Raw genomic sequence first — 10,982 nt, 5'->3', positions numbered from 1 at the left:
TATCAGATGGTAAAATATGATGAAAATACGTTTATGTTACTGCATAGATTCAACAAATAATATAGCTTAATTTAGTCACTTGTTGCTGTTAAATTGGGCTAAACAGTGCTTTACTTTACCCAAAAAGTATATACCACTATACCCAGCTTGATATTAATGTGGGCACTTAAATTGGTCTTTTATAGGTATACCAGTAGTCGAAGGGTCGAAATATAACTATGGGTGTCCTAGGCTTACTGATAGATCAATATAAATTATTTGGGTACAGGGTGGTGTGCACCCAACATACGATATTGTGCTGTAAGGCCAGACCCAAAGCCCACACCCAGTTAACCTGATGAGCTTCTATGCATATAAGGTAGGGCTGCGGGTCTGGCCTTGCCTAAAGATGGTCTGGGAGCCGGAGCTGCTCGTAGGCTCGTGCAGGGCAGACAGCTCAACGGGATTCAGAGCCGGGTGTCAGGTGTCCCTGATCCGCTCGGTCTAAAGCGGAGCTGCTGCTGCTGCCCTGGCACATTCCTGGCAAGTCAGACTCCGACTGTCGGACCTTAGGCGTCACCTTTCACTACCTCTGTCGCCCAGAAGCCCCCAGCCAGCAGTGACTGATGGGACAGAGAAAAGACACCCTCCCTCGTCATCTGTCCAGAGCCGTAACACCCCTATCAACCTCTATGAACTTCCCCTGGCACCTGATCAGCCGATTGGTTTATGCGGTAGAGTGTGTCATACACTGGACATTTGTGCTTAAGCCAATTAAGACTCTTCTGGACTTCATTATTGTGATGCTTTTGGTTATTACTCCCCCAAATTAAGAAGTTTTTTGATGGTTTTGAGGGCAGATTAATTTTTGAATACCTCTATCTTAAATCGTCCACATTCCAGTATTTCTATTTCCCCAAAGCTTTTGTTTTTCCCCCTCTCCCACTACCCTCCCTCTAATAGAAAAACAAGGCCAGGGTCAAAAATACCAAATAATGGACTTTAATAAATTATCAATATGTATATACACTTACATTCACATGTGTTGGGCAACATGTTGTTATTCTTTTTTATTAAAGTTTTCTTTTGGGTGGATGCATGGTTCAGTGGTGGATTTTCACAGCCTTTCTCTGTGCAACACAGACAACAAACAGCTAAACAATATGCACATTTTAAAAGAATAAAAAATGCATATGAATGTCAACAGCGCAGACAGACAGTCCATTGACAGCAGAGTGTTGCTGTGTCGCAGAGGGTGATCCTCCTTCTTGCTTGATCTCCAGATAGCTGGTGGTGTAGCTGGAGATGAAGGTGGAGAATTTAGAAGCACTTCCTGTGGACAATGCTGGGGCCTGCCTCGTCGTACTCCTGCTTGGAGATCCACATCTGCTGGAAGGTGGACAGGGAAGCCAGGATGGAGCCACCGATCCAGACGGAGTACTTCCTCTCGGGAGGGGCAATGATCTGGAGGAGAGGGAGGGAGACAAAATGGATCAGTAAAGCGCCAGTGCTTCACCTTTGTCATGCTTAGTCATTCAATTAAAGTATTTCAATTTTGGGATGAACTGTAATGTTTTTGGTGTTATAATATGTACCTTGATCTTCATGGTGCTGGGGGCCAGAGCAGTGATCTCCTTCTGCATACGGTCAGCAATACCAGGGTACATGGTGGTACCACCGGAGAGCACATTGTTGGCGTACAGATCCTTACGGATGTCAATGTCGCACTTCATGATGCTGTTGTAGGCGGTCTCATGGATACCAGCAGACTCCATACCTGGTCAGGTGAGAGGGACAAGTGTTAAGAGCAGGCGGGTATCTTGTTTGGCGCAATATCTGCTGCGCGTATTGAGAGAATAAATAAAGGATTATTTGACGTACCAATGAAGGAAGGCTGGAAGAGGGTCTCAGGGCAACGGAACCTCTCGTTTCCGATGGTGATAACCTGACCGTCGGGAAGCTCGTAGCTCTTCTCCAGGGAGGAGGAGGAGGCAGCGGTGGCCATCTCGTTCTCAAAGTCCAGAGCTACATAGCACAGCTTCTCCTTGATGTCACGCACGATCTCACGCTCAGCTGTTGGGAGACAAGTTGATGAGAGTTTGTCCGGAGTGACAAACAAACCAGAGACACCGTGTGCGTAATTAAGTGGGCTGATCTACAAAAGTTACGAAAGCTGGAAAAAAAATATATTTTCTTAAACACACGTTCCGTTTTCACCAAGTCTATTAATCGATTTTAAGAATTCAAAATAGTATGCCTAATTTTCAGTAGCATTGTCGGGCACTGTGCGCACACAGGCAGCAATATAGGCCACGCTGCTTTTAGGTTTTATTGTTATTGGTCAGGCTGCTGTTACATTTTGTTGCTAAAGCAAAACTGCTGGTCAAATAAAATATGAAGTTCGATAATGATTTATATTCCACTTTGTCTGCCTAAAAGCTGGTCTATAGGGTTGCTTCTTTCTTTCAGGTGTTTTGTTATTGGAGTAGGCCGAGTTCCTCACCGGTGGTCACGAAAGAGTAGCCACGCTCAGTCAGGATCTTCATCAAGTAGTCGGTCAGATCGCGACCAGCCAAGTCCAGACGCATGATGGCGTGGGGCAGGGCGTAACCCTCATAGACCGGGACGTTGTGGGTCACACCATCACCAGCATCCAGCACAATACCTGGGGAGAGGCAAGGCGAGAGTTTAGTAGAGTCCAGACGACATCAAGATCCACAAACATTTTTGGTTTGATCGTAAAAGTGTGCCTGAAGTGGGTGCTCGAATGAAAATGTACAAATACAGACTGAATGTAAATGTCATAAGGGCCATAAAGAGCATAAACAGTCCCAGAAAGGCTGGCCGACTGTGCGTAAAAGTTGTGCGCAAAATGGGCACCATGGGGAAAGGGCGCCTTAATAGCTCAGTTGATATTATGTGTTGCAATTGTTGTATAATTGTATTAGTTACATAAGTCAGTTACACTATGTTTTTTTTTATAATAAAGGCTACTGTCTCTTTGTAATATGTATGTGAATATGTGCGATGAGTAGCAGCTGTTTGTTGTTGTCAGTCTTACCGGTGGTACGGCCGGAAGCGTACAGGGACAGCACAGCCTGGATGGCCACATACATGGCGGGGACGTTGAAGGTCTCAAACATGATCTGGGTCATCTTCTCTCTGTTGGCTTTGGGGTTCAGGGGGGCTTCAGTGAGCAGGGTGGGGTGCTCCTCGGGTGCCACTCTCAGCTCGTTGTAGAAGGTGTGGTGCCAGATCTTCTCCATGTCGTCCCAGTTGGTGATGATACCATGCTCGATGGGGTACTTCAGAGTCAGGATACCCCTCTTGCTCTGGGCCTCGTCGCCGACGTAGGAGTCCTTCTGACCCATACCGACCATGACACCCTGAAGGGGGAGGAGAGGGCAAGATAATGGAAAGGTTACTCAAATTATCCAAACAGAGGTATGACCTTCTCCAGGCCAGATTAAAGTCTTTACTGTGTGATGCAAAAGGAACGTTGACCATTGCGTGAATGTGCCAAATAACAGCGTGGCCGACAGGGACAGACAGAGAGCAATTGTGTGACTGTCAGTACATTTGCGACTAATTTAGTCTCAAAGAGTCAAAGGCCACATTGCTGGTGCTAAAAGGAGCTAAATTTACATGGCTCACGATACACAATGGCACGCTGTTATCGCCTATTATTATCTAACTGTACAAAACAACTCAATTCTAACACTAAAATATCTACATCTCAGTTAAATTAATCATTCACTCCAGTAGAAGTCAAAAGAGTGTGTAACTGCCTGTAAGAGTGTCCAAATTATTTTTTCTGTAAAATATAGTGTAAACCGAATTGTTTTTCTATTTTGGATGAATGGTGTAATTATTACAGTAATTGTTTTTCATAACCTACAATTATAGTAGGCATACTTTCAGTTAGTCTCTCTTATTATAAATGGGACTTTTCTCTGCTGTTTACCTGGTGACGGGGGCGGCCGACGATGGAGGGGAACACGGCCCTGGGGGCATCGTCTCCGGCGAAGCCAGCCTTTACAAGACCGGAGCCGTTGTCGCACACAAGGGCGGTAGTTTCTTCGTCGTCACACATGTTGGCTTCTGTAAGAGAGGAGGGGGAGAAAAAGAGTTCAGCTCACTAAATCAAATCCACGTGGTGAAACATGCTGTGTGACCGAAATTAATATCCAACTTAAATTTTGATTTACTCGTTTCTCGTTTCCTGCAAGCTCACACCAGGTGTCTTACATTTAGAAACTAACAGATGAAAATATATTTTTTTAAATAACTAACATTTACTGGAACATGAACATGGTTTGACCCATGCCTAGCGCTAAACGTTTCCATACACACTGACAGCAGGCTATTACGCACGGCGTATACGCAAGTATACAAATCACATTGAAAGTAAAGAATTTGGAACTTCTCTTTTTTTTGTTCTTCAGACATGTTTCAGAATTTGTCTCGGCTAATAATCTGTCCTCTATATCTATATTATTCTAAATGTCCCTTAAACAAAATAAAAGATCTAAGGTTTGCTAAAGTTCAGGTAAATCTACAAGTAATCTCTCTTTTCTCATTATCAACTTTCTCAGGTATACACTATTCTGGATTTGTATTTAGTCTGAAGGTGCATTGCGTCTTGCTGCATCAGCACCGTCTCAGGATTCAGTGTTGCACCTGAAGATGCTGAAGCCAGTATTCTACTTGATCTATCTATCTATCTATCTATCTATCTATCTATCTATCTATCTATCTATCTATCTATCTATCTATCTATCAAAAAATCACAGCAAGGATAGTTCAGATTAGAACTTCTCCTGCCCAGCTCTGTATTTCTATTATACCACTCAGCCTACACTATTTACAAAAAGTCCCTCTCTTCTTCAGCATCAGGCCTCTCCTACAGTTAATCCTATCCTCCAAGTGGAGTTGCCCATGTTGGCTCCAGTGGTATCTGGTCCAAGGCGTCCTGTCCCTTGCAGTCCTGCCTAACTTCTGCTCCAGTATGCTCCATTGCTGTTCTGGTTAAGGCCTAGTCTTGTGTCCCAACCTGGATGGGAGGCTTCAGGAGTTCTGGCAGGGTCTTACCTTAGGAGTGTGTCTGCGGCTCGGAGAGAAAGACCCAACCAATGCTGTTGCTGAACCAGCTACAATCTTCCTTGCTGCCGGTCCACCTTATATACCCAACCTCCACCATTCACAAACCTCAGCACTGGACCTGATCCCGGCCCTCTGCCATATTAGGATGCTGACAGGCCGAGGGTGAGGAGTGGGTGGGGTGCAGCGCAGAGGAGGAGGGAGCTCCATCCATTAGGTTTGAGTGGAGGGTCCGGACTGACGCTGCGCGTCCCCGACGAGGAGAGAGCGCGCGCCATATATGGAACTGTCGCTTTGACCTCCCATCGAGCCTCGCAGTCCCACCTCGACGGCCGTAAAAGGAGCGCGCGGTTCAGTGGGGGTTTTCTAGGGGAGACGCCAGTTGTTACCAACCAGGGTTGTAGATTTGCTGCTAGTAGGCCTCATCCAGCCTTAAAATGGGAAAATGCTGCCCTCATCTGAACAGATTTAGACCAGAGTGAGAGCCAGTGCCCGAATACTGACTGACAGGTCAACCTACAGTGCTGCAGCCTGAAAGTGCCAATTAAGAGTTCAATTCACGATATGGTGATCAATACAAGATGACACAAGTAATCTGATCAAAGCTGAGATTGAAGATTTGGGTAACAGTTAATATGTGCTGCTTCATTATTCCAGTCATGGAAGTTCAGTAATAATAACTATTTAAGTAGACTATTTGTAATTGATTGCATTAAATGCTGCAGCCTGATTAACTCCAGCTTGCATAAAGTTGAGCCCAATATGGCATAGAAAATCGAAGGCCTTTTTACATCTATAGATTGTAAGTTTATTTGTATTTATTTAGCATGTTATGATAAAAAAAATAAAAAATTATATATATATATATATATATATATATATATATATATATATATATATATTATCGGTGAGTGTGCACAGTAGATCTTGTTCTTCTACATTAAGATATTGAAAACTGAATTCCCTTTTCTTAAATATGCTACACTTTAAACAATTGGTTTAATTCAACCTAGTCTGCAGACCACGTGGTCTGATAGTCACACAGGTCCACACAGTCTTACTGAATAAATAAGGAGAGAACCCCTCAAACAGCCAACAGCTGAAACCATATCTGCAGGGGCTACACTGCTCTGTCACTGAAGCAGTTGGATTAATTATAACTCAAACAGAGGAGGGGGGGCTAGTGCTCATGAGCGTGTGTGTGTGTGTGTGTGTGTGCGAGCGCATGTGGGAGTGAGAAATGGAGTGTGTATACATGCATGCACATGTATGTTTGTGTGTTTTATGGCATGAGATATAACAAGGAGAGGAGGTGCCAAGGAGCTTATAATAAACTCAAAGGAAGTGCCGAACGACAAAGGAACAGGGAGAAGTATAGAGAAAAAGACACAGACACATCTAAAGACGGAGAGAGAAAATTAGGCTAGATTTGGTAAATTAATGGAGCAGAGGCACAGAGGAGAGAGAGACAACTCATGGAATCCCCAGTTGTCCCCAGGTAATGACACCTGGGGACAACTTGTTCCTTGCTAAAGCAAATAATGTTGCAAAAAAAGATACAATCCATGCAAATTAGCACCGCTGGAACTTCATGTGCATAACAAGTGGTATAAGAAAAAAATAGCTTTTTCTTTTTTTTACATTTTTGTCACAGAAAGTTAAATGTTCTACAAGGAGGGGAGCATTTAAATAAATAATGAGTGAAGAAATGGTTCTCATAATTGTTGGTTCAAACACATGCCTCATTATTTTGCTCTCATATCATAACCTAAAGCTGGATTCATGTGGGAGCAGATACGTGGTTACTAATAAGCAAAGAAAGTTAAATCTTTGTGCTTCCTATACTTATTTAATCAGCAGGATTTTTTAGTTGTAATGTAAAGTTGCCTTAATAATTGGCCCTGCAAGTTTTCAGGGAATATTGTTGTGTGTGTGTGTGTGTGTGTGTGTGTGTGTGTGTGTGTGTGTGTGCATGTATGGTGTGTGCGGTGTGTGTGTGGTGGGAGGGGGGCGTCAGGGAGTGGAGGGGCGGCAGAGCAAGGTAGAGCTACTTTTATGTACTTGTTATGAGCCATTTCAGACCCGAGGGCATGTAAGCCTAAAATGTAAAGGGGCTGACAGTTGTCAGGCCGTGGGAGACGGAGGGGAGGGGAGGTCAGAGGGGCCGAGGGGGAGGAGAATCCAGGGAGTCTCCTGGACAGTCTACTATGGGGGGGAGGACAAAGAGGGAAGTAAAAGGGTGTGTGCAGCAGGTGGAAGAAAAAATGAGTTCAGTTTGTCAGAAGATATGTAACCCAGCCAGCTGAGGGACAGACTTTGGACAGAGAGTGTATTTCTCAGTGTTTCTTAGAAGTACAGTATTTTTTTTAATTGTATGTCTGATAGTGGTCACAGTATTTTTGCAAGTAAAAGAAAAGGGAGAGAAGTGGAAAGGTAGAGCCACATGGATGCTTTTTTTTTGTTAGAGCATGCTCAGTCTTCCATGTTTCCACCAACTCAGTCAGATTAGTTAGTTGTATTTCAGTCAACACTCTCTGTCTCTCTCATGAGAGCACCGAGGGTCAGAGTGACAGAGAAAGGGTAAGAATAGCACAAGCCTCGGCATTCAGTCGCTGGAACCAATACATTTGCTGTACACAAGTGTCCTACCTTTTTAAGTGTGGCAGTGTGCTCAACGACAGAGACTACCGCGGTGCATGTACAGTACACAACACACAGGAGGCTTGTTGGAGATTAGTTTTCTATCTCAGGTGATACAGTGAAGGAAGTTTGAGGATACTGATACTACTGATACTGAGGATATTGTAAATGGACAGGTAAAAGTGCTTCAGGGATAGATTTCTTTTGTTGAAAATAATAGTCTGGTGTCCAAATGTACATTCAAACTGTTTTTGTCTTGAGACAGACTTATAAAAACTGTGAACATATCCTTGAATAAGTACAACTTGTGTGATTTGATCCCATGAAGTTTCATTCTGCTTCCTGTTTAGCCTCATTTTGTTAGTGATGTGCTGCACAAATCAGCTCCTTGCTGAGTATGCACTGCTTTATAATGCTGCTTTCTATGCTCCTGATGAGGGTAAACAAGACTCCTCATTCTCTCTGGACACTACCCAAAGACAGTCCAAAGGTTTCCTGAAGGGAATAACTATAAAGAAGAAGGTGCTTGTTATCTGCCTCAGGAAAAACAAGAGGCTGCGGTATTTCACTACAGAGAGGCAGAACTTGGAGAATGATGACCGCTGATCTGTGAGAATATCAGGCAAAAACATAAGATACTACTGTGTCTGTGAAGTGCAATTTGTTTTAAAGAGGTGGGATGTCTGATATTGACAGTCAATTCTATAGAAAATAATGCTTAATGTGCTTTATGAGAGAGAAGACTCTCTCCACCATTAAACCTCTGCATGGTCTCCAACCAACCGATGGTGTGGTTGAGCTCAACCGAAATGCAGCACTTTTTCTAAATGTATGCGTTACTTTGATATTTATTTTCCTATTTTATGGCAATATAAGGCTTTATGTAATGTTTTTCAAGCAACAAGCAAAGAGATTATCATGTTATTTTGTTATGTAAGGCTGAAAAGGGTTAGAACTTCAGTTCCTGGAGTTCTTCAAATAGCCCGAGCCAGATACAGTGAAAAGCGAAGGGAGCTGCAGCACATGGAGCTGGAATTGGAAACCTTTGCAAAGCTGAGCAACACCTGGTGAGCTGCATAAGGCAGCTGAGCCGTCCTCTGCAGAACAGGAACAACTGCTGCCTCTGCTGGAGGGGTGTTTAGGTTTAAAGAGTTTGAAGAATTAAGGGACAAACATTACTGATCACAGAGAGAGATCACACTGTCTGAAGGAATCTGGTGAGAATAATAATAAAAGTCCTTACGTTTAGATTATCGTTACTATGTATACTGTTACCAAAGGTCCAGAATGAACATGTCTAAAGGGAGAGTTTAATTCACAAGGTATTTAAGTTTTATTTTTCCGCAGTACTTTACAGCATGTATTTTCCTTTTTTATGCCTCTACTGTTTTGAAATCACTTTTCCATCATATCAAACATGTGGCTGAACCTGATCCAACTAAAATGGTTAATTGAAGTTTACTCAATTGATCTTGATAGACTCTTAATCTAACCCACAAGAGCAACAACCACTTAGAAGTGAAAATAAATCAATTGTCTGCATTCTTTTACTGCTGAGCCAGGACTGGTTTATGTGCCGGCAGATGGGACAATGTGCAGAGTCTATTTGCATGAGAAGCTCACAACACTGTCAACACAACCTGCAGCAGCTGAACACACACCACTCATTACCAGGAAGTTTTATTTTGGTATAATGGATTGAATGAATGTTGATCCCACTAACACACTACACTAACGCTTTGGAGCCTGTAGCTCAAAGTATGAAGCAACAGCGTCACCTACTGACAGCCTGAGACACTGCATGGAAACACATTCGATGTAATACTAGTGTACACTTTATGAGCCAGACCAAAACTCAACAGCTTAACAAACAAACATCCACATAAAAAAACGTCCCACAAATACAAACTATTAATTTCTCACTTTATTTACCTTTACATAAAAGTATAATTTAGCAAACACAAAAATAATAAAAAATCAGTGGTCAGCAGTATACAATCAGGAAATTGTAATGTTGCTTGTTGTTTTTTTACACCATTTATAGATTAGACCAAGAAAGTTGACAGGGATTACAAGACAAAAGACCGCCTCTGACTTCGATGACTTGTCTTCTGCACCCGTCCTCCCCGAGAGCAGCAGAACATCGACCAGAAAAGAGGCTGTTTACCTCGATCAACTCTCCCAAATAGCACATTCTATTTTGTTTGACATATCAAAGGTCAATGGAAGTTTAGCAGGAAAGTGAAAATAATTTAATCTAAACATATTGGCAAACATATCCCACTGAAATATGTTGAACTGAGACCAAATACTTGACAAGAGAAGTAATGGTTTTTTTTTTAAGGCTCTGCATGTAAGCTTCAAGTTTTAAAAATCAATATTACGACAAATACACATTTAGCAGTTTTGTATACATGACACTGAACTGTTTGTTTTTTTGGTTTGGTTATTTAAAATCGTGACATGATAACAGACTACAAAGAATGAAAGTCATCTGCATCAAAACTATGGTAGTGACAGTGGTTTAAAAAAATGACATGTAGGCAATGAGCTTCCTGTGTATGTTCATCATTTATCCTTTTCACTCATTCAGACCTTTGCAGTGTTGAATTAGATATTTTAAAAATAAAGCATCTCTATGAACTCTCCATCCATGTTTCAGTTCTTAGGTCTTCGCTGTGGAGCACGCCATCATCCGTTTCATGTCCAAATGGCTCTTCATGTTGTGCTAAAAAGTCATTTCAGCAGTGAAGAAACACTTGCAGCATTTAAGGAAACCCCTTTAATGTTTCTCAGTAGTTTTACATTCTCCTCCTTCTCTAGTGTTTGTCTGTAGTCCTGGAGAAAGCCCTGCTTTCTTTCAGCTTGTATCCATCTTTAATTCTTCTCCCACACTTCTGGAGCAAAGTCACTTCTTCCCAGGCACTGACCTGCCGTCCCAATATCCTCCTCATCCACTCGTCTTTACTCCCGGTCCTCTCAGCGAAGGGCTCGTTTCTGCTCATCTTGTAGAAACGCCTGTTTCTCCATCAGCTTTCTGAACAGTCCTTGCCTGTTGCCTAGCAGCTCAGTGTGCTGGCCACACTCAGCAATACGCTGCTGGTCCAGCACAGCAACGGCGTTCGCATTCTGGATGGTGGACAGACGGTGAGCGATGATCACGACTGTCCTCCCTGTTGATTGGGTGAGAGGGGCAGGAAATAAGAAGTCAAGAGAAACAAAGAGTGGCATCGGTGCACCAGTATTGAAGCTTTATCCTGAAA

The 10,982-nt window shown here is 42.8% G+C and overlaps 2 protein-coding genes across 2 annotated transcripts in view; both read right to left on the bottom strand.

Moving 5' to 3' along the window:
* Positions 1-965: 965 nt before the first annotated feature.
* acta1b (actin alpha 1, skeletal muscle b) lies at positions 966-5,176 on the bottom strand. Its single transcript, XM_068730946.1, has 7 exons — positions 5,071-5,176; positions 3,944-4,080; positions 3,041-3,365; positions 2,483-2,644; positions 1,861-2,052; positions 1,575-1,756; positions 966-1,443 (listed from the first exon to the last, which is right to left on the bottom strand). Exons 2-7 carry the CDS (start codon positions 4,070-4,072, stop codon positions 1,300-1,302), a joined length of 1,134 nt encoding a protein of 377 aa, XP_068587047.1. The 5' UTR covers positions 4,073-4,080; positions 5,071-5,176; the 3' UTR covers positions 966-1,299.
* Positions 5,177-9,625: 4,449 nt separating this feature from the next.
* The window catches only part of abcb10 (ATP-binding cassette, sub-family B (MDR/TAP), member 10), a 9,158-nt gene continuing 7,801 nt past the window's right edge, over positions 9,626-10,982 (bottom strand). Inside the window, exon 14 of the mRNA XM_068730776.1 lies at positions 9,626-10,892. Within this exon, the coding sequence (XP_068586877.1) occupies positions 10,699-10,892 (194 nt within the window). The 3' untranslated portion in view covers positions 9,626-10,698. The remainder of the gene's footprint in view (positions 10,893-10,982) is intronic.

This window comes from Cebidichthys violaceus, unplaced genomic scaffold (assembly GCF_023349555.1).
Source record: "Cebidichthys violaceus isolate CVI_PGR_0920_01 unplaced genomic scaffold, fCebVio1.0.p SCAF_5, whole genome shotgun sequence".
Lineage (NCBI taxonomy): Eukaryota > Metazoa > Chordata > Actinopteri > Perciformes > Stichaeidae > Cebidichthys > Cebidichthys violaceus.
This window is presented reverse-complemented; position numbering and strand designations above follow the sequence as displayed.

What these genes read in the sequence shown, in the direction of transcription:
- acta1b (XM_068730946.1), bottom strand. Translation starts at nt 4,072, where the DNA reads ATGTGTGACGACGAAGAAACTACCGCCCTTGTGTGCGACAACGGCTCC. An exon ending in CGCTTCCGGCCGTACCACCG is followed by an intron (nt 2,645 to 3,040) that starts GTAAGACTGACA and finishes GCCTCTCCCCAG; the next exon opens with GTATTGTGCTGGATGCTGGT. An exon ending in CTACTCTTTCGTGACCACCG is followed by an intron (nt 2,053 to 2,482) that starts GTGAGGAACTCG and finishes GTCTCCCAACAG; the next exon opens with CTGAGCGTGAGATCGTGCGT.